Consider the following 23,592-nt stretch of genomic DNA (forward strand, 5'->3'; position numbering starts at 1 on the left):
TTGTATGGACGCGTATAAACATAAATCTGGGCATAACGCCGCAGTTTGAAACAACCTATCTTCTGGAATTTATTAACTAAATTAACTTACTTTGATAATGAGTTCCGTGGAGATGTTTCCGAGAGTATCCAAACCGGATTGCCGCAGAGTACCGACCCAACAATTCGCACAAAGTAATAAGAATCTGAAAAAAAAAACATTTAAAAATGTTTATCTGTCTATCAAAAATGTGCACGACCTCACTATTTCGCGGAGCCAAAAGTCATCAACCGGCACTTCATAACCCGATACGGGGTGAGGGGCCTGAGAATCCAGGGACAACTCAGAAATGCACAAGATCCTCAGGTTCCCACGTGTCTACGCCGTGTAGTTAAATAATTTAAAGGGTACCTTATGAGAGTAGTGTTCTTGGCGAGGTAGTGCACATTCTCCTCGTGGAAAGACAGCGAACGCACTATGGACGCTATCTGCAGAACACGTTGTGTGTAGACGCAGGAGGCGCCACCGGGCAACTCCGGGGCGAACAGCTGACTTTGATCTGAAGGTTCCGTCACCCAGTCTTCTAGCGCCTCCTGAGACCAAAATAAAATTCATTTCTTTATTATGGCAGGAAAGTTCCCAAATATTTACTTACAGCATTGGTAAAGGTACAGCAATGATTTCGAATTCATGTTTAGATTATAAATTATTATCACGTGGTGAAGGAAAACATTGTGAGAAAACCCACATTCCCGAGAAATGCGTTTCGGAGGTATATGTCTGTATTGGGCTGGTTTTCCCTTCGCGGGTTGGAAGGTCAGATAGGTAGTTGCTGTAAAAAAAACCGGAGCTGTCAAATCTTCAGGTTAGGTGAAAAAATACGACATAACACTAGGAAGATGATGATGTGTATTGATAAATATTAGCTCAGAACAATGTTGACAATTATCTGGAGAACTCATGCTTGCATAAAAAATAAATAAATGTACCATCGGAACGAACATATTATGTTTTTTACCAGAACGCTTTTCTAGTAAATCTCTAATAAGCGCCCAACGAAGTCGATATTTGTCATTTTTTGCCGCACCAATCCACTTCTACGATCCAATTAGACCTGCCAGGCCTTTAGTCAATTCAAACGAGTTACAGAACCCACCTCTTCTCGCATCTTCTCAATGACGTCGTCAATACCGGCGTCTTGCGTGAGGCAGTCAGTCAGCGTGTTGTGCGCAGCGAGAGCCTGCACCATCAGCTCGGGCTGCTCTATACCGGGCTGCATGAACTTGGTCTCGTCTGCCAACTCCTTAGCGCCCCCTCCACCAGCTCTCATGCACCAAAACTCGTCGGGGTAACGACCTCTGGCTTCGAAATACGAACGGCCTATCGTGTCTCTTAGACTTGCTGTGGGTAGAAAAAGTAAACTGTTATCTATGACGTCACTTTTTAAATTCTTCTACGAATTACTAATTAACAGAATTAATGCGACAAAATCCAAGATCTGTTAACAGAACTGTGCGACAGAACTGGTGGAAGTACAACCATATAGCAAAGTGTAACGACCTCATACATACAATCATGTCTATATCCGTAGATATTCAACTAGGTACAATACCCGGGAATTCAACCACTTTCGTTGTCTTTTCATCTACTTTTAGCAAACTCTTTATGCATGCTCGCCGGTTTAGACTACTTTTAACCTAACCCTATGTAAAATATCCTGAATCTAATAATTATTTAAGGCTTTATATGACTGATATGATATTATATCTGAATTAAAAATTGCGCCGGTTTGAACACTGGTCCCAGACTTGCACTAACGAGTTATTAATTTGTCTTAAGTGCAGTTTTCACTAACACAGTTGGCTCCACCAGACCGAGAAAGCTCAGTGAAGTGTGGGTACTTAGTTCATCTTGCTGGCCAAATGGAATATAGTCGTAAGCTTATGTCATATGAAAAAAAAAAAAGAACTCACAATGATTATAAACCCCGGCATGTGCAAGTAAGAAGTCCAATATATGCGGCGTGGTGGACAATGGCAGCCTGTTCGAGTGATCAGCAGCTAACACTGTACAGACATTGACAGCGAAGTCCTGTTCGTTCGGCATTGGTGAGAGGAGCGAAAGGGCGAGCCTTTCCGAAGGCCCGGCCACTCGAGGCGCCGTGCGAAGCGCTTCTCCTGATGCTGTTGGCAAAGTTTTAGATTACTTTATTGGTCGGTGAAAGAAGTGCGAACCCGCATTTGGATTTCACGTTTTCGGGGACATAATAGTTTTTATTCAAATTTCTTCTTACCGCATCAAAATGAGGGATATGAGAGAAATAAGCAGCAAAGAAAGAGTGTAGACAGATATTTTTGCCCTTAGAAAATTATGGATCTACCTACTCCACACCAATTTCATCGGTCATCCCGTGCTAATAGCACTTGCAATAAATAATTGCGTGTTGAAATATCGGGAGTCTCATATCACTGATTTTAACGCGGTAAGAACCCGGTATATTGTCTTTAAATAATGATAATAACTGCGTAAACCTCAAACAATGTATTCAAATTTTTATTCAACAAAACGCAAGTTTAATTAAATTTTAAATTTGGAACATTAATTTTAAGAATTAAATAAAATTCAAATTATAATACTTTATCTTTATGTAAGATAGTACATATGTATAGAAAAACGTTTATGATGCCACCTCTGCCATTCTTGGGCTAAGCATTCAAAAACTTTGGTAGGAAATGCATTTACAATTTTGAAGACACACACACACACACACTAAATCCACCACCATGGAACACCCAGACGCGGCAATACTGCTGATTTACTTTAAAATCTAAATATAATATGGAAGGTTTTATAAACGATTTCCCACATACAATATTTCTCAATACTTCGCCAATACATCACTAGTCCAAAGATTAAAATAATAAAACAAATGCCTAATAACTAAAAAACTTTAGAGTAATCTAACATTGTTAATTTTCCTACATTTTGACTATTGGGTAGTGATAAATTATGAAATTCTGATTGCTAAAATAACAGCTTATAACGATATATAAATATTCTCCCAATGCCCATAGTCCAGCCGTGGTAACCCTACACGGGTTAGGTCACATACCTCCGAAAAGGCATTTCTCGGGAATGTGGGTTTCCTCACGATGTTCTCCTTCACCGCTGAGCACATGATAATAATTTATCATCCAAACATGAATTCGAAGACAGATTCGACAATCATTGGTTTAGGCCTGTGCTGGCTTCGAACCTGCGACCTCAAAGTGAAAGGTAAGTGTTCTACCAAATTGGCTTCTATGCTATGTTTCTCAAAAAATATAGACGGCACTGTAAGGATTTTCCTTTGTTTAACCTTCTAATTTCATGGATAACAGACATAACATCTTTTATCTCTGTTTTTGGGTATAAATGATGACCCTTTTTGTTACACCCTGCCACCCATTATTATTCTGATAAACATAAAAAGAAACAAACTTTAAGTAACTCCCTTTCATTTGTTTGTGTAAAGAAACTTTAAGTAATACACAACATACATAGATACATACATAATTCTATACATAATGTGATCCAAATTTCAAACAATTATTATTTTTATATATGCCAAATTAGGTAATTATCATGTCAAATCTCGAGAGCGTCATCTGTATTATTTTTGAGGAACACACTGCCTTGATACTACAATGATACAATATACTACAATGATAGCACACTGCCTGTAAAGTCCCTCACTAGGCTAAAAAAGAATACTGACCACAAATTATTGACATTCCTAATATCATCCTAATGATATTGATAATCTTTAATAATTTATGCTGTCTATGTTAATTAAAACAAGCAGTATCGCCGTAGCTGTGGGAGTCCCAAACCTGAGATATACGTGCCCCCGCCGAACATGACGCGCGGCATGCCGCCTCCGCGCCCGCGCCGCGGGTCCTCATCCAGATCGTTGTCATCATCACGCCCCGGGGGACCCTTTGCTCGTTCATACCTGCATTTTTGAAAAAAAACAAATTTATTCCCTTTTGCGCGCAATCTATCACCTTTGGATAATAAGCACTTCTTGTGGTGTATAGGTATCATTTTAGGTAAGCGACCAGAAAAAAAATTAAGGAATCAAAATTCTCAAGCCACATCTATAAAATGATAGCAGATATGTCAGAAAACTAGGCAAAATGACGGAGATCATGTAGAACAGCAGATCCTGATAGTAGGAATAAGAGTTTATTTTTATATTTTTTGATGAGGCTTTGAACACCCTGGGTGATCATGCTACCCTCATAGGTGCTTTTGCTATCTCTTAACAACAGATTGGTCAACCAGATAATACTGTACCTTTCATTTGTTTGTGTAAATTTATTTTGTATGTTGTGTGTAATAAAGTATAATTATTTGATTTGATTTGATAATATAAACCAGAAGCCTTAGACTATAGTGGCAATACCCTCCCTTGCCAAGGGAAGAGCTTTTCTTTTTCTTTGTAATGAGATCAAATAAATATTGTATGAATTACTTTCATTAAAAGAAAATATTATATTAGTATTCTTAATTTTATGCTACTTATAATTGATCATGTGATCTTTAGTAGGTATGTATGTTTGAGATCATTTATAATCCTGTGATTATATGCCTGTTTCGGTCCTCATGTGTCAATAGAATATGTAATATATTATTTATGATGATGATAACAGCAATTATCATCAAATTTCATTAAAACAGTCTGTGCCTAGAATGTCATTCCAATAACTACACAACTACAACTTTTTATAAGTTATTTTTATGTGGTATTACTACATTTTACATGAGACGAATACTAACTTTTCAAGATATGTTCCGTATATTCTCTTGAGCAAAGTTGATCCATTTACGCAAGGATGTGGCAATCTTAATGGACGCAGAAAGGAGTCCCAGGTGTCATTCTGATTTACCTAGAAAAGTTATAATCAATTTGATTAAGCGAAAAAAAAACACTCTTTATTCTTAACCTTAAAATACAGAAAAGTACAATAGAATCTTGAGTAAAATAAAACTTTAAAAACATATTTCTTTTACACATATAAAACTTCCCCTACTGACATTTCCTTTGTTTGACCTAAGTATTGGTATAATTCTGTTTTATATTAAGAATAAAACGAAAAGTAAATGGTACCTTGTGAAGACCACCTTTTTGTTGGACCAAACTATAGAAATGATATAGATCTATTTCAATGCCATTCACATAAGGAACTTTATACGGGATGCTGAAAAGAAATAAATTAATTAAAATGTAGGTATTATCACACTTTCGCCGGGCTTCTTATTAGAAGAAAAACCTAAATATAGACACACACATTGAAAGCTATATGTATACAAGCATGCGATCACAAAAACACTTAAACTAACTTTTTCGAGTCGTTGAACTGCTTCAGCTCCTTCAAAAAACTTTCCTTATCCCTCAAATATGAGCTAGATTTTGTATTTATTTGAGATTTTGCCATTTTGTAGCCGATATAACGGTGCCTACAAAACTCTCTTTTTTAACGTGATAGCACAGATTTCTTCACTGGAAAAGCCACTGGGATAACCCGAAGGAAGTACCCGATTCATACAAAATGTTTAAACCTCATTTTTTATTTGAAATATGTGAAAAATGCATAAATAAACGAAATCAAACACTTTGACGCTTTTTGACATTGACAGCTACAAATTGGTTACAAAAAAAGCCGAGTCGGCCGTTGAATGAATGAATGAATGAAAAAAATAGCAAAAAGACGCTATGTTTTGTGATGCCATGTAAAAAAATACTATATTTGATATTGTAGAGAAGCAAGAGAACCCTTTAAATTCAAATTCAAAATATTTTTTCCGGAAACTAGTCTAGATTATGTTAGTAACAGAAAGCTTAGCTTAGTATTAGTAACAGATTGACATAAAAAAATGTAGTAAAACTTATCGTGTAATGCATCGTTTGTTTGCGTGGGGATAAAGACCAAATATGGGGACGCGACGCGGATGATTTTTTAAGAACTTGTCCTGCGCACTACCGTGTGAAGTATTCTAGGAGATAAGCTACGAGATAAGTATAAAAATGCCAGTCATGAGAGAGTCCGACTCGCGCACCGAGGGTTCCGTAAAAACTGCCATAAATTAAAAAATGTAAATTAAGGGAGGGTGGACTTTTCCGTTGAAAATCTATTGTCTGCATACATAGGTCACGGTTAGTTTGCCAACTACAAATAAGTTTTTTTCTTTTACTTGTGTTAAAAGACCGTCCTTGTCAAATTTCATGATTCTAGCTCTATGAGAAGTACCCCATAGGTTTTGATTCCCCTACGTAATGATAGAAAATAAAGCTCAAATGTTCATATCTTTGAATTGCGTTGATTCAGAAGCTCATTTTTTTACAGCTTAAAAGGATCGCATCATCATCATCATCAGCCGTATGACGCCCACTGCTGGGATCGCATACATAAATATATTTTATAAGTATTAGATCTTAATTTCAATTTAACACCCGTCCGTTCTCACAATAGATGGAAAAACAGATTGACAGACAGAGATGTACAACTAAGTAATTCTAAGAAGGTTCCGTTTTTTGTTTTTAGATTCGTTACCTTAAAAACAGCTCAAACCCGAATATTACAAAACAAAGACGGTAGGATCTATTCAGTCTAGAAAAAACCAATAAGAATGATGCGATGTGGTACCTAATTACGGTAAACCAATCTGATATTTTTTACCTGTATTATGGCTTTATCTACCCAAATTGACGCTTACCTCTATTGATATAAGGGGTCATCATCATTATATTATTACATTATTAAATTATGCCCACCAGATTTTCTCTAACAACTGTACTGCAATAGTCGTGCAGTGTATAGCAGCTGTAACACAGTGACTGTACAAATGGAAAGCATTTGCTTTCCTTCATAGAAAAAAACAACTGTCAAATCAGCGTGTTGATTTTGAGGTTATAAAGTTCTAAATAACTACGAAACTTTGTTTTTCTTCTTTTTGTTTAATAAAAAAGCAATAAAATGGTGAAAAAGAAAATAGACAACCGTATTAGGGTTATGATAGAGAATGGCGTTAAAATGGGACATCGTACTATGATTTTATTGGTTGGCGACAAAGGTAGAGACCAAGTAAGTGTTACTTTATTATTTCTTTATCTTTTTATTAGTTTCCTAGTTGCTTAGCGTCGCTTCATTCCCAATTTACACATAAATATAATCATGATTGTAATAAAATAATAAATACATGACTATATGATGTTTTTACAGGTACCGATTTTGTATGACATGCTAGTAAAGTCAACTGTAAAAGCGCGACCAACAGTTCTGTGGTGCTACAAGAATAAGGATGAAGCGATCAGCAAGTAAGTTAAATAATAAGTTTAGAATATAACATATTCTATTACAGTATAAGTAATGTTTTGTTTCTCGAAGTCTTTTTCGTTTTGCAACAGCATGTGTTAATTTTGCGTCTATATTTGCTGAAATAAAATGTTTCTTTTTCTCATAATCATCACTATTCAAAAATTTTCATAATTTTGATTTTAGAACTTCCACATTATGCTATCATATTCATAAAGTTTAAGTAACTTTAAAATAAATATAATAAACATTTTTTTTACAAAACCTAATAAAAACATAAATAATTTTTATTTTATTGTCAGAACAAGGTGATATTTTGTTATAGTACTACAAAAAAACATTTATTGACGGGAAACATTTTAATTACAGTCATGGACGTAAAAGAGCAAAGAAAATAGCAGCAGGCAAGCTGGAAGTGTCGGAAGAGTCTCTGTTTGATGCATTCAGAGTAGCAACAACAATACATGGCCGGTACTACTCTGAGAGCCATGCAATGCTGGGACAGACGTATGGAGTGTGTGTACTACAGGTAACAACAGACTTAATGTAAAGATTGGATTAGATATCCACTGAAAATTGATGTGTTTCATACATATTTAGCCTGTTGATTACCTGTCCTTTACGTTTTCGGCTGATAAGAAAATGACAGGTATAACTTATAATAAAATTGTATCTGCTGGAGTCAACATTTGCACCTTTATTGTGTTTCATATTATATTTTGTTGTTAAAAAACTCTTTGTCTTCCTAAAATGATAAATTTTTGATTCTTACTTTGAAACATTTATTTATTTACATCAACAAACTATACAGCATTACAGTACATATTATGCAATTCACTATACAAGTACACAAAAGTTAATATTTAAACTAATTAATTATAATGAACTTTCCTCATGACAAATAACAAGGAGTGCTACTTTTATGGCCTCAGATAAAATCTTAAAATGATAACTACTCATCATTATTTATTTATTTATTTACGAACTTACATATCTCTATCTATATCTATGTGGAGAAGGCTGGCGAGAGACAGGGATAAGTGGAAAGAGCTGGAGGAGGCCTTTGTCAAAAGACAAATGGACGAAGAACATAATTAAACACATCTTTTTTTAAATATTAAGTATAAGCTAATAAAAAAAAAATTGTTACAATAAGTTCATAATAAAGGCTATATCTATCTATCTATCTATCATATCTCTATCTATCTACTCATCCTGTGTCCACCCACTGCTGGGTATAGGCCTCCTCTCTTTCACCCCATCCTTTCCGGTCCTGTGCAAGTCTCATCCATTGCTATACAGCATACCTCACAATGTCATCTGACCACTGGGCTGGTGGTCTGCCTCGATAACTCATAGACATATCACCCAAATCAATGGTGATTAGTTAATCAACTTATTGTTCTCTATATACCAGGACTTTGAAGCCCTCACCCCCAATTTGATGGCACGCACCATAGAGACCGTCGAGGGTGGAGGTCTCATCATCTTCCTGCTGAAGACCATGGACTCTTTGAGACAGCTCCACTCCATCACCATGGATGTGCATGCCAGGTTAGTGTTTATATTCTACTAGCTGTTACATAGCTCGGAGAATTGCAAAGCTGAAGTGGCAGTGGGCAGGACACATAGCGAGGAGAACCGATGGCCGATGGGGCGGAAAGGTTCTAGAATGGCGACCACGTGTGACGCTCAGTGGGTAGGCCCGCTACAAGGTGGACCGACGATCTGGTGAAGGTCGCGGGAAGCCGCTGGATGCGGGCAGCGCAGGACCGATTGTCGTGGAGATCCTTGGGGGAGGCCTATGCCCAGCAGTGGGCATCGTACGTACGTATGATGAGCTGTTACCAGCGATTTCGTTCGCGGGAAACCCTACTGTTAAATCTATAGAAGTTTCATACAAGGCCAGCCAACTTATATCAACTAGCCTACCACGACTCATATGTTACTCTAATCACCTATGTTTTATAAGGTATAAAAAAGAGAAACTGAGTGATCGATTGACTAAGTGTCAGCGCGGCGCAAACCATAAGCGGCATGACGCTCACTTTCCGATAACACTGAAAAATTAATTTTGTTATGCTTCTCATAAATTGCAATCTTCTTTCTACAAAACACTGATTTGTCATAAGCAAAATTCACAGAATATTGGTCTAATAAACAGTTAACAGTACAGTTATAGCTAGAGGACTTCCCCCAATTCTAATAATTCCCTGCCTAACTTGATGTACCAATGAATTTGTTTCGTTTCTTTTTGATAAGAACTATATTAAGAATAAGAATATATATATTTTTTTATGAATTTATTTATTTATTTTATTGGCTCAATAATAACACTGACACCAGGGTTGATGGGGTTGGTTATTCACCTCACAACCCACACGATAGAAAAATAATTTATTGCCAGTAACAGTTTACATTTCAAGCAAGAAAGCAAGCAAGAAATTGCCACCACAAGGCTATACAGAGATCGAATTACTCATTACCAAAACAAACTGGCCTGGAGTATAAGTGACAACCACTATATGAGATGCCTCAAAAGGGATAATATACAGTAACACCTTAATGAAGGCAGCCTTCTAATGACCCCTCATGCCTGTCCTGCACGCCACTAAATCCAAACCATCAAAACTGTTTATGGTCAGTCGACCGATCGCATGTTTGGGCACAAAAATGAAAAAAAAAGACAGTTTATATTTTTCTTTAAGAACTAGGTAATTATGAATATTACGAATACGGGCAAAAGGAAATGGCTCAGCATATTCGTTTCTGTTACAGATTCAAAACAGAAGCGCACGGCACGGTGGTGAACCGTTTCAACGAGAGATTCCTGCTGTCGCTGGCAGACAACCCCCGCTGCCTGGTGCTTGATGACTCGCTTACCGTGCTGCCGATATCCTCCAAGACTGCTCAAGTAGCTCCGGTGGACAATGTGCCCGAGGTAACTGACTGGTACAACCTAATGTCGACAACATAAGATCGAACTTAAGACAACAGTTCGGGGGGGTTAAAATGGCCGCATCGAATCAATTCATCTAAGAAAGCAATATTGCTATTTGACGTTTGTTTGCATTGCGCACTTACTTTTATATCCGCAAATGTCATATTTCAATATTGCTTTCTTAGATGTATTGCTTCGATGTGGCCATTTTAACCCCCCTGTTTAATAGTGGATATTATAATGTTCCTGACCTACGACGTAAAATGCATGTAAATGAGGATACAAAATGCCTATTTCTCCCATCAGGTGTCGCTACTGTTGTAACTGTTCTTAAATTCTGACAGTTACCCATACTATTTGAGTAAACAGTGTTTTGGTTATATTTTTACACTTTAACCCTTTCCGCACCATTTAACTGCAAAATCATAGTGTCACATTTATTCCCTAAAGATCAGAATGAAGAAAATTTAGAAAAAAAATTTTTCAATCAAAACTGCTTTTTTCCAGCTGATGGCTATTCTTTTTCGTAACTCATCCTTCAGACGGGATACACTCCACGTTGCTCCACATTTTATAGCAATTTATCACGAAATTTAGCTGGACAGTATGGAAAACTATCCCAATTTAGGAACACTCAACAGTGCTGCCTACATTTGAGCTTCTAATTTTTATCACCATTACGGTTCTCAACGATATTAATATTTTCTCCGTATAGAAAGTGAACGCGAAGCTAACAGAACTAGTGTCTTCTCTGTCGGACTCGCCGCCCGCGGGCCCGCTGGTGGCTCTCTGTCGCACTTACGACCAGGCCACCGCACTCGTCGCACTCATCAACACGCTCGCTGACAAACAGTCCAGGTAACTATCACACTAATTCCAATTATATTTACAATACAATACAAAACACTTTACAGCTCAAAGAATATGACAATTAGGACAAATACATAGGACATACGAGACAGAAGTGGTACAATCGGCGGCCTTATTCTTCCAGACAGCCTCCGTGGTCTAGTGGTTAGAGCGTTAGGCTCGCGATCTGGAGGTCCGGGTTCGATTCCCGATGGGGACATTGTCGAAATCACTTTGTGAGACTGTCCTTTGTTTGGTAAGGACTTTTCAGGCTTGAATCACCTGATTGTCCGAAAAAGTAAGATGATTCCGTGCTTCGTACAGGCCATGATATATGTGCAATAAGTAGGAGTCCTTTGTCCTACGACCAAACAATATCTCCAAACAAACCTTTTGTTCCAGGCCTCCGCACTGCCTCACAGCAGCCCGAGGCCGAGGCAAGTCAGCCTGCCTCGGCCTCGCCGTCGCTGCCTCCATCGCCCTCGGTTACGTCAATGTCTACGTCACATCCCCCCACCCTGAGAACTTAATAACCCTCTTCGAGTTCGTCCTGAAAGGCTTGGATGCCTGTCTGTATCAGGAACATATAGATTATAACATCGTCAGGTCAACGAACCCGGAGTTCAAGAAGGCGATTGTGAGGGTCAATATTGCTAGGAACTCCAGACAGACTGTTCAGGTATGTTTATATGTATATATTTATAACAGTATCCCAATGGTGCTGATTCCAGTACTGACCATCTAATTATCCGACTGCGACGAATCAAAAAGGAGGGGTAACTGTTTGACCGCTACGTATATACAGGGTGTTAGTGACATCGTAACGGAAAATTCCACTTGATATCAACTTGGAATCATGTTCTGAATCATCCCTCAAAGTTTTCGTTACGGTGTCACTAACACCCTGTATATATGTACGGTCACGAGCATTAATATAATTATATACACTTTGGTACCATGTCACATTAACTTTTTTGACAAATTGAACTGTAAGTCTCACTAAATGTCAAATATGTTAGTGCGACAGAGTCCTAAAGTGGGTACATTATATTTCTCATGACTGTATGTGTGTATGCATACATGTTCCCTCCTAAATCCTAAACCACTCAACAGAATTTAACAAATGAGGTATCATTAGAAGCGTCTTGAATCTGTGGTGGCTATAGGTTATGCGACGTCGCGCTAAATGCAACGTGGCGCCCTCTATAAGTTAAGGAAGGAAAAAATGTTTTGTCCTTTTCATGCAGTACATCACCCCGGATGACCATTCGTTACTAGCAGCAGCGGACTTGGTGCTCGTGGACGAGGCGGCGGCCATACCACTGACGCATGTCTCCGCTTGCGTGCAGAAGGCGCCTTTAGCCATCCTGTCTTCCACTGTCTCAGGTTACTATTGTACTATTTATACAAAACATACTTTATTGCACCAAACTAACAGTTACAATTGACAACATTTCATTTTTACTAAGGTGCCTTAAATCGAAAACCATTTCGAGATATTTCTATGATTTACACAAAACACATTTTTTCAAATTTTTTAATTCAGTAATAATAGAAATATATTGAAAAATCCACGAGGTCAGAAGAGGAAGGCAGAATAAGTTCAGACCTTTACATAAAAATTATAAAAAAAGTAAATGTCATACATGACATGACACTTTGTTTGCGACTTGTTTGTGACCAAGGGGCTTTTTGGCGGGAAACGGGAACGGGACACAGTTGCTTTCTTCATTGAATAATCTAAATAATTAATACGAAGTGGTATTTTGTGGTTGATGATCGCATTAAGTTAGTCGGAAGACATTCGCGAGTGTTATTATATTGGAGTATTCAATGAACAAAGTATATCTGCCTATTTTCGCTTCGTGTCAAGAAGCCGCTTCATAACTCGAAAGTTTATGCGGACTTTCGAGTTAATTCGTTTGGGGTCTAATTTACGTGGTTGCACATTCTTTTTTTTATTAAGTAATGGGGAAACGGGAATTTAATAATTTAACCTAAAATGCTAAAATATCACAAACAGACGAATGACAATGACATTCGACATCCCCACAGACCACAGACTATATCAAACAGCTATTGTTTTAAATACGCATGCAAAGGTACATTACATTATACTGCCTTCATTCTATCAATGGCAAAATCCAATTTTCAATATTTTTTGTAACTTCTGGTGGAAAAATCTTGAAAAGAAAAAAATACGTGTCTTCTATTTAAACAAGTACTTTCGAAATAGCACAAAAAAACCACGGCTTAAAAATTTGAAATGTTGTCAATTAGATATTTCTCGTTGTCAACGAGAAAGAGGATATTTCACTAAGTCAAAGCGATTTTAATCTATGTATTGCAAGACAGAAATACGGGCGGCCATGATTGAGCCGACGACGTCACATTTCACAAAATAAACAAAAACTATCTCTCAGGTTTCAAGTCACTTGAAGTGACGCGTAGCTTGACAGTTTTTTTGTTTATTGAAATGTGACGTCACAGGGCAAATTGTCACGTGACCTACCGCGTTCGCGCGAAATTTGAAATTTGCTTTTTTTTTTCTATTATAAAGCTTTTTTAAAATACTTACCCGAAAACTGTCAAGTAGCCAATTAGAATTCGAAATTCGAAAATAAGTGAAAACGAAAAATGTAGTTGATTTTTAAACATCTTAGTCTTGACTTCTATTTCTTGGTTAGCATTTTATAATTTATCTTTGACCCAGTTATCTACCCTGTTGCATCCACTTTCCTTAGATATTTCATTTCTGTATTTTTGTTTAGGTTACGAAGGCACGGGTCGCGCTTTAAGCTTAAAGCTTTTCGCGCAGTTGCAAACTGAACACAAAGCACCGCCGCAGGTTAGTTCTTTGGAGCCTTATAATATCTTTACTACCTGTCAAAGAATAAACAATAATACTACGTATAGAACGGACACGAACACGGGAACGGGTGGACGGAGAGAGTCCTGGTAGCCCATTTAGTAGAACGCTTGTATCTCCCTTTGAGGTCGTAGGTTCGAATCCAGCACCGACCTAAACCAATGATTGACGAATTTTTTTTTCGAATTCATGTTTGCCTAGACCTCGGAGGTATGTGACCTAACCTGTATTGGGCTGGTTTTTCCTTCGCGAGTTGGAACTCTCACACCATGCGGGGTTGGCTGGAAGAGATCTCTTTAAGAGATAAGTCTGCATTTAATACCTATTTTTGTTTTTTTTGTCATAAAGAGTTTAATAATTTGGAAGGTCAGACAGGCAGTCGTTTCTATAAAAAAACAGGACCTGTCAAATCTTCAGATTAGGTACGCGGACCTTGTGAAAAACAGAATAATGCTAGAGAGACTACGTATAGAGCGGACACTCCGCCCGCACCAATTCGTATTGATGCAAAGCTAAATTTACCTCACCCCCGCGCTGGGTCTCGCTTTATTCTAATGGACGGTAAGCCACTAAGGAGTAAGAGAGCGCTCGTATTGTCTTATCTATCTCGCTTATACTTACGCGAGGCGGCACATGGCAAAAACGAGATTTTTGTATGGAATGTCCGAACTGTGCTCTTAGTCTGTGTAACAGGGTTGTCCCATATCTAATTATCTTCACCTAACAGATAAAACTAGAAGAGCCCATCCGCTACCGCTCCGGAGACCCCGTAGAAGCATGGCTCAACTCCCTGCTGTGTCTGGAGGCGCCGCCCCCGTCGGTGGGCGTGGGTGCTCCGCCCCCGGCCTCCTGCGAGCTTTACAGAGTCAACAGAGACGCCCTGTTCTGCTACCATAAGGCTGCTGAGGCGTTTTTGCATCGGCTGGTTTCTATATATGTGGCTAGTCATTACAAGGTCAGTACATATACAAAATTGTTTTATTCGAAAAGCAACGGGCGCCCGTCAAATTACAATTCAGACTTAACCTACCCTACTGGATCCGATTGTGAATATAAACCAGTTCCATACTTTTGCGACAGAAAATTCCACTTGATATCAACTCAGAATCTTAGCCTGAATCATCTCCAAAGTTTTCGTTACGATGTCAATAACACCCTGTATAACGTTTGTAACCCAACAGAACAGCCCGAACGACTTGCAACTGCTAGCGGACGCGCCTGCGCACTGCCTGTTCGTGCTACTGGCTCCCACTCCACCCAACTCCACCGCCATGCCTGAGGTGTTGTGCGTGCTGCAGACTTGTCTCGAAGGCGACATCTCTGACAAGTAAGTCGTTTACTTCTGCGGTCTATCACGACGACTGCACCTGTCATGAGGCACCCAACGCGTGACGATCCGTGTCCACCGCTCAGGGCGCGAAAAATGTAAAGAGGACGGGGAGGCATTTGCCCAGCAGTGGGATCTTGTAGACTATACTAGATAGAACGGTAATTCTCCGCCCCGCACCTATACGTATTTGTCGCCAACTTTACCCCCTCTGGGTCTTTAGTCTGGGGCTGTAGGCCGCTAAGGACTATGGGGCGATTGCACTGTTTATTTCGTTCGCGATAAAATGTCATTACCTTGCTTCTTGCTTGCACCGATGTGTATGATAAAAACTGCTGGGCACAGGCCTCTCCTCGAGGAAGTATGGAGTATACTCCACCACGCTGTACCTACTTTTACGGCTAATAGCCGGGACGAATTCCTTAACCTGTCTCCGAAGCACGGAATCTTCTTACTTTGGGACAATGTGATTCAAGTCCTTGGCAAACAAAGATCAGTTTCGCAAAGTAAATCAAACCAGAATCTCCAGATTGTGAGCCCAATGCTCTAACCACTAGACGACTGCGGCTGTTCATAACATTCATCTTCGTTCCCAGATCAGTCCGCGACGCGCTAGGCCGCGGTCGCAAGGCGGCGGGCGACCTGATCCCGTGGAACATTTGCGAGCAATTCGGAGACAAGGACTTCCCCAAACTATCTGGAGCCAGGGTCGTTCGGATAGCCACGCATCCTTCTTATCAGAGGGTATGTATTGTCTTGCATAGCATAAAATAAGTTCACCAGATCATTAAAGAGAAGCAAAATGATAAACTACCACATCCGACATATTTCATATTTTATTGTTACAAATGTCAAGTAGACAAGACAAGTTAATTCGTAATTTTTACTGACTTCAAAAAAGGAGGAGGTTCTCAATTCGACCGTATATTTTTTATTTTTTTTGTTTGTTCGCGGATAACTTCGTCGTTTCTGAACCGATTTTGATCATTCTTTTTTTAATTATACGTTGTCGAAACAGATGGGGTACGGCAAGCGCGCGTTACAGCAACTAGCGTCATACTACAGTGGAGACATTCCCTGCCTGGACGAGTCGCCGTCTGACGACGAAGATGCGCAAGAAACGCGATCTAACTCGCTACAAACCGAGACTATAGTGCCTAGGTAAGATTGAAATATTAAGGATACAGCGGAACGTAACTACGAAGTCGACTTATTTTCATGTTCGGTGCCGAAATTCACAGAATGGTTGTTATCTTTACTATGTTTTATAACATATTTAATCGCATTTATGTTACAATGTCGCATTGGGTATACCTGTGCAGATATTGTTATAAAATTATACAGAATGTAACGAATACTGAGGGGGATGATTCAGACCATGATTCTGAGTTAATATCTAGTGGAATTTGATATTAATATTAACTTGATATTAACTCAAAATAATGAGCTAAATCATCCCCCTTAGTATTTGTTACGTACGATGTCACTTACACCCTGTGCACGTACATACAAGTAGATAGGGTGTTAGTGACATCGTAACAAATACTGAGGGGGATGATTCAGGTCATTATTCTGAATTGATAACAAGTCGGAAAATTCACGAAAATGTTAGTGTTTTTTTAAATTATTTTCCGTTCCATACGTTTGCGACGTAAAATTCCACTTGATATCAACTCAATTTTCTTTACGATGTTTTCTTTGTGATGCCCTGTATAAATAAATAAATAAATTTGGACACTCCATACAAAAATCTCATTTTTATTGTGTGCCGCCTAACGCTTCAGTGCGAGCGAGATGCAGTCCGTGCGCTCTCCCTTTTACTCCCTTTTGCGGCCATTTAAGAGTACAGACGTACTATATACCCATAAACCGTTTTGTCGTTTCACTCCATCTTGATATTTTATTGACAGTTTTTAGCGACATATATTCATTATTATCTCTCTAGCATTTCACAGGGTCCGTTTACCTAACCTGAAGATTTGACAGGTCCGGTTTTTTACCGGTTCTTCTATCCGTTTTTCTTTTATTTGTCTAATTGCTTCGTTACATTTTAAAATCTTTGACATTGACATATGACATTCTAAATGAAGTGAAACTTAAAAACATGCGCGTCCGTGACAACGTGGCAACAGCGGGAAAGTTGTGGATGAGGTTAGCGCAGGACCGGAAAAGTTGCAAGATGAAGGAGGCTTATACCCAGCAGAGAGATGATGCGGGTTGATTCTGATGATGAATCTCGTCCAGTTAACCTGTCTACCACTGATAGCCAATTTTCTCCACAGATCGAAACCTCCAACCCTTCTGAAGCGCCTAACGGAGGTGCGGGCGGAAAACTTGGACTATCTAGGCACCAGCTTCGGCCTCACTCAAGACTTGCTTAAGTTCTGGAAGTCACAGAAATACGTTCCAGTATATCTCAGGTAAGATAACCTCTAATGATTTGCCAAAATTGGCGCAAATACAAATGAAACGAAAACGAAGAAAAACAAAACACGAACGCACGAAGAAAGGAAACGAAGAGAATTTTGGTTAGTTTCCAACTAGTCAAATCAGTTACTTTTTACTAAACGTCAAAACACGAAATTAGTATAGAATTTGTACAAAAAGCACACTATTACGCCATAGAAAAACTATTATTATTAAGTTATCCTTGATTGAAATTCATAAATAAGTTAAATAGAAAAAAATAAATATGTTAGTTTTAGATATATATTGGTGCTAATTCCTGTAAATACCATCTAATTTTATTTTAAGTTATATCTGTCATTTTCTTATCCGCCGAAAAAGGGACGGGTAATCGACAAGCATAAAATTTATGGAACACACGTCAATTTTAAGCACAAATCTAAACCAACCGTCTAAAAATTTTACATCCGTCAATAACCCGACACAGTTAAGTAGACAGCACGTCAAACGGATTGCATACCAGCGACGTACCTTTTGATTCGCCCGAGTTATTCATTCATTTACTCATTCTTCCTAAAATTAAGAGCTGTGAATCATCCGTCCCTTTCCTTTTCGACGGATATGAAAATGACGGATATAACTTAAAATAAAATTAGGCGGTGTCTGCAGGAATCGGGGCCATTTATTTAGTAAAATCAGAATTTCGTAATTTATCTTGAACCTTGTACACGACCCAATTGGCTTTAACTTGTTACTTTGTGTGTTATATTTTGTAAAAAATGCCGTAACCTCCTAAGAATGGGATAAGGAGATGGCGAGCTTTACATTGTTACTTTTCTTTCCAGCCAAAAAGCAAACGACCTCACAGGCGAGCATTCGTGCATAATGTTACGTGCGTTGCACGAATGTTCGTGGCTGCGCGACTACAGCGCGGACTTCCGCCGCCGTCTGTCGCGTCTGTTGGCGAGAACACTGCGCTCTCTGCCCGCCCCGTTGGCGTTAGCTACACTAGTCAATGACAACGTGCAGATAGATAAACCAGGTATATCTACCTTATGAAGTTAGTTACCTTGTGAAGTTTATCGTCTTCTTCTAACGTGTGGGTTGTGAGGTGGAGTACCAACCCCATCAACCCTAGTGTCAGGGTTACTATTGAGCCGCCAAAGGCCCCTGACGTGACTCATATAACGACTACATACTTACACCAGTAAGTATTAACCGGGACCAACGGCTTAACGTGCCTTCCGAAGCACGGATTGTCTTACTTTCGGACAATCAGGTGAAGTTTATGTAACGTCTTAAACCTAAACAAAGATTCTATCTATCTATCTATATAGGACACTATTGGTTCGGTTGTCGCGCGCGGCATCATCTCCCACAGCGCCGTTTTTCACAGGGTCCGCTTACCTAACCTGAAGATTTGACAGGTCCGGCATTTTACAGAAGCGACTGCCTGTCTGACCTTCCAACCCGCGATAGGAAAACTAGCCCAATACAGGTTAGGTCACATGCCTCCGAAAATGCATTGCTCGGAATTAATGTGGGTTTCCTCACGATGTTTACCTTCATCGTGATAATCATTTATGATCTAAACATGAATTCGAAAACAAATTCGACAATCATTGGTTTAGGCCTGTGCTGGATTCGAACCAGCGACCTCAAAGTGGGAGACAAGACGAACTAAGTACCCACGCCTCACCGAGCTTTCTGAACAATGTGATAGGTGGTGAGCCGTATCGCCGTCTATAATGGTCGAGCCAACTGTGTTTAATGTTTGTGGTATCCTAAACCATGTTTGTTTCTCTCTACCAGTGTTGTCAAAGGAGCTGATCTCTCAACACCTCTCTGGCCACGATCTCGGCCGCGTGGAGGCGTACTGCCGCCAGCAAGCGGACTACCGCCTCATCACCGACCTGCTCACCCCGCTAGCGACGCTCATCTTCCATGCACGCACCACTGCCAAGCTGGATGCTGTGCAACAGGTAACTCATACTTGTTTTTTTTTAATTTTGATTCTTAATAGCCCGATTACAACTAATTTTAAACTAATTTTAACTTTTTTATACCCGCCATTTTCTTATCCGCCGGCAACTATCAATTTTAAAACGAATGAGTGAATGAATGAATAACCCAGGCGAATGAAATAGGCATCTCGCTGATTTGCAACCCGTTTGACGTGTGCTGTCAAATTAATTCAGTCTGGTTATTGGGTAATATAAAAAATTGTGAGGGTGTTATTAAATTTCTGCGTAAATTGGCGTGTGTTCCAAAAAAAAATCTACGCCTGTCGATTACCCCTCCCTTTCCTTTTCGGCGGATATGAAAATGACAGGTATAACTAAAAATAAAATTAGGTGGTGTGCACTGGAATCAGTGCTCTTAACTCCACCACCGCGATGCTCCAGTAAGGGTTATAGTATATCCTATTGACAAACAGCCGAACCATCATCATGAATTAAAGAGCCACGCTCTCGTCAGTGTAGCATTCTCCATTCTTATCTATCAAAGACCAATTTTTTGACTTCCTTATAAGACACGACGTTTGCCTTCTCTTTAATTTGTTCCATGTAAGCTTTCCTTGGTCCCCTTTTTCTCTATCGTGTCTTAAGTGTCCAATCATCTTGCCTCTTCTGTCCTCAAAAACTCTGCTATATTTGCCTCTTTTCCCTACAACACAACTGGATACACGTGATTAATTAACCGGGTGAGAGCCCTCAGCGCTCCCCATTTGTCCGGCCAAGTAGTTAATGCCATCTGCGGCAAATCTACAATAAGTCACGTCAAAAAAAACGAAAGTAATTATTTGTTTTCCATTCCAGGTCATATTCATAGCGATGGGCTTCCAAATGAAGGATGTAGATGATATCGCGACAGAGTTAGGACTCCCTGGCTCACAGGTTCTGGCCAAATTCTACGAAGCTTGCAAAAAGATTAACGCTACTTTGAACGCGGTGTTAGAAGACACGGTGGCGAAGGAAATAGGCATCAATGACATGACTTCGGAAGCGACCGAAGCGACCGATGGCAAAGTAAAGCAGAGTCTGCAAGAAGAATTGTCTAAAGCAGCTAAGGTAATGTTCGGTTTTATATGTGTGGTTGTAGTATGCAGGTTGAGGTTGAATAAATGATTTGATGGAATGTATGAATGTTCTTTGATTTCAAGTCGTAAGACCGAATGTCCTTTTAAATCCAAATCCAATTGTTTAACTTTGTATCTGGAAATCTGGGCCTTACGACGTTAATTTCTATGGAAACAATAGTAGCAGTGCTAAGTATAGGCTCATCTTACTTTATTCAATAGTTTATTTTACACATAACATTATAAAGAAAATTAATTACACGTATATAACTAGTCAGACTTACATTACTTTCTTGATGGTGATCAAATCCTCCAAATCAATGTTATTTTCTTTAAAGTGCCTTCTGCAGATGGTTGCTCCCCTTACTTTACCACGTCTGATATTTCCAGGAGTTGGAACGCAAGCAACGCAAGGAGCTATCCAAACTGATGGGCGAGGACCTGGCCCAGTACCGTATCAAGGGCAGCGACCTCGACTGGAACCAGGCGCTCACCGCCTCGAAGCAGAAACACCTAGTCTCCGTCAAGAGGTCAGTATATTAGTCTTCTAAGCGTTGTGAGGTGGATGACCAACCTCATCAACCTTGGTGACATGGTTATCAAGACCAAAGGCTTCTGACACGATTCACGTAAGTACTACGTACTTAGTATTGCCTATCGCTAGTCTATCAATAAACATAAACAGCCCATATACGCTCCACTGCTGGACACAGGCCTCCCCTCAATCAACCGGAGGGAGTATGGAGCATACTCTACCCGGCTGCTCCACAGCGGGTTGGTGGAGGTGTTTTTGCGGCTAATAGCCAGAACCAACGGCTTAACGTGTTATCTTAGATCGTTCGCATGGACAGGATAAGGACCCGGTGGTGTAGTGGTTAACACGCTCGTCCCGGCTTGACAAGAGCTGCGGGTTCAAGTCCCGTGCAGATGGATTTTACGACATACCCTTAGAGCTGTAAGTCCAATGTCCTTATAAAACCCAAACCTCATTCTTCTTCTATCGTGTGGGTTGTGAGGTGGATTACCAACTCCACCAACCCTGGTGTCAGGGTTACTATCGAACCGCCAAAGGCCCCTGACATGGTTCATGTAACGACTACTTACTTATATCAGTAAGTAGTAACCGGGACCAACAGCGTAACGTGCCTTCTGAAACACGGATCATCTTACTTTCGGACAATCAGGTGATCAGCCTGTGATGTCCTAACCAAACTAGGGATCACAAAGTGATTTTTGTGATGTTTCCCCACCGGGTCTCAAACCACTGGACCACGGAGGCCGTTACCTCATTTTTTGTCTGGAAATCTCGGCCACAAAAGGTAAATAATCAATATTCTTCATTTTCCAGCGGTGAGAAGAGACTTGGCGATGACAGCAAGGAAATCGACGACCTCATCGAGTCTCACTCCAAAAACAAAAAGAAGAAGAAGAAACATCAGAGAAATCAATCCTAGTTGTTAGAATATACATGGTTCAATATACAGCGGGTTTTCATTTCGTATAAGAAAGAGGTAACGTTGAAAGATGTTTTTATATGTGAGGTATATGTTAGATTTACTCCAGGTGACTTGTTTGATTCAATGCTTGGCTGGACAAATGGGGACCACTTTATAGTTTTTACAGTCTTCTTCTATCGTGTGGGCTGTAAGGTCTATCATCAACCCTGGTATCAAGGTTACTATTGAACCGCCAAAGGCCCCTGAAATGGGTCATGTAACGAATACATACTTACTTAAGTAAATAATAGCCGGGACCGACTGCTCAACGTACCCTCTGAAGCACGAATTTTACTTTCGGACAATCAAGTGATTAGACATCTAAATAAACTAGGGGTCACAAAGTCTTCTATCGTGTGGGTTGTGAGCTGGAGTACCAGCCTCATCAACCCTGGTGTCAGGCTTACTATTGAGCCGCCAAAGGCTCCTGACATGGCTCATGTAACGACTACTAACTTACATCAGTAAGTAGTAACCGGGACCAACGGCTTAACGTGCCTTCCGAAGCACGGGTCATCTTACTTTCGGACAATCTGGTGATCAGCCAGTAATGTCCTAACCAAACTAGGGACCATAAAGTATTTTTGTGATATGTCGCCACCGGGAATTAAACCCGGAACCTCCAGATCGAGAGCAACGCTCTAACCATTAGACCACGGAGGCCGATAGTGGGTCTATCGGTATTGCCAGTGCTTTAACTGTTAAGGGACCAGAAAAGAGACGACAAATTCAATAATAATTTCTATAATTATTGTAATATAAAAAGTGTTGGTAGTTATTCAACCCTTGGAATAGACAATAGATATTTCCTCTTAAACATAACAAATATGAGGAGTTATGGCGTCTGCAGCGCGCCAGCCGCGGCGCTCGTAAAAAAATATTCTTTTTTTTAAACCCGACCGCGCTCGCGGCGGGCTCCGCAGGCCCCATACAACGCATACTTCTATACTTTACCATTTCATTACAATATAATGTGATCTAAGAAAAATAATATTTTCGTCTAACGCCTGCGGGCGTCTGGTAAACAATTTTATACTATAATTTGTTTGTCCCTTAGTTTAAACACGCGCTACTCGTTATAAAAGAAGTACTTTTCTCCACCTAGTTACAGCGAAGGCCCGACGTTGACCAAACAATTCCCATGCGGTAGATGGAGCTACAATTTCATTTAGTTTTAGCTAGTCGCATGTGAAATTGTTTAATTCTCACTTTGTTGCAATAAACCTGTCGTTTACTGACGCGGCGATAAAATGCTGCCAGGCGGTTAAAAAGGTCACATTGGAACAAT

At 39.7% G+C, this 23,592-nt stretch overlaps 2 protein-coding genes across 8 annotated transcripts in view; one reads left to right on the forward strand and one right to left on the reverse strand.

Moving 5' to 3' along the window:
* Window positions 1–5,668, reverse strand: part of LOC126375624 (AT-rich interactive domain-containing protein 2) — a 40,937-nt gene extending 35,269 nt beyond the window's left edge. For 6 of the 7 annotated variants that reach the window (XM_050022612.1, XM_050022611.1, XM_050022614.1 and 3 more), the window contains exons 1-8: window positions 5,365–5,668; window positions 5,132–5,222; window positions 4,801–4,910; window positions 3,852–3,973; window positions 1,953–2,162; window positions 1,136–1,380; window positions 391–572; window positions 91–184 (exon numbers count right to left, since the gene is read on the reverse strand). In XM_050022612.1, coding sequence (XP_049878569.1) covers window positions 91–184; window positions 391–572; window positions 1,136–1,380; window positions 1,953–2,162; window positions 3,852–3,973; window positions 4,801–4,910; window positions 5,132–5,222; window positions 5,365–5,459 — 1,149 coding nt within the window. In that variant the 5' untranslated portion in view covers window positions 5,460–5,668. The remainder of the gene's footprint in view (window positions 1–90; window positions 185–390; window positions 573–1,135; window positions 1,381–1,952; window positions 2,163–3,851; window positions 3,974–4,800; window positions 4,911–5,131; window positions 5,223–5,364) is intronic. The other variant, XM_050022610.1, reaches the window with a different exon arrangement.
* A 1,239-nt stretch (window positions 5,669–6,907) lies between these two features.
* On the forward strand, window positions 6,908–22,285 carry LOC126375641 (RNA cytidine acetyltransferase). Its single transcript, XM_050022669.1, has 19 exons — window positions 6,908–7,106; window positions 7,245–7,339; window positions 7,707–7,866; window positions 8,755–8,891; window positions 10,116–10,278; window positions 10,994–11,136; window positions 11,530–11,806; window positions 12,375–12,513; window positions 13,899–13,975; window positions 14,724–14,951; window positions 15,178–15,323; window positions 15,920–16,067; window positions 16,342–16,484; window positions 17,606–17,743; window positions 18,575–18,771; window positions 19,542–19,711; window positions 20,549–20,800; window positions 21,199–21,338; window positions 22,157–22,285. Exons 1-19 carry the CDS (start codon window positions 6,999–7,001, stop codon window positions 22,260–22,262), a joined length of 2,967 nt encoding a protein of 988 aa, XP_049878626.1. The 5' UTR covers window positions 6,908–6,998; the 3' UTR covers window positions 22,263–22,285.
* Window positions 22,286–23,592: the final 1,307 nt, after the last annotated feature.

The sequence above is a fragment of the Pectinophora gossypiella genome, chromosome 19, assembly GCF_024362695.1.
Source record: "Pectinophora gossypiella chromosome 19, ilPecGoss1.1, whole genome shotgun sequence".
Lineage (NCBI taxonomy): Eukaryota > Metazoa > Arthropoda > Insecta > Lepidoptera > Gelechiidae > Pectinophora > Pectinophora gossypiella.

Coding starts and splice junctions, on each gene's coding strand:
- LOC126375641 (XM_050022669.1), top strand. CDS start 6,999: ATGGTGAAAAAGAAAATAGACAACCGTATTAGGGTTATGATAGAGAAT. Junction 10,279..10,993: donor CGGTGGACAATGTGCCCGAG/GTAACTGACTGG, acceptor TTCTCCGTATAG/AAAGTGAACGCGAAGCTAAC. Junction 18,772..19,541: donor CGTGCAGATAGATAAACCAG/GTATATCTACCT, acceptor TCTCTCTACCAG/TGTTGTCAAAGGAGCTGATC.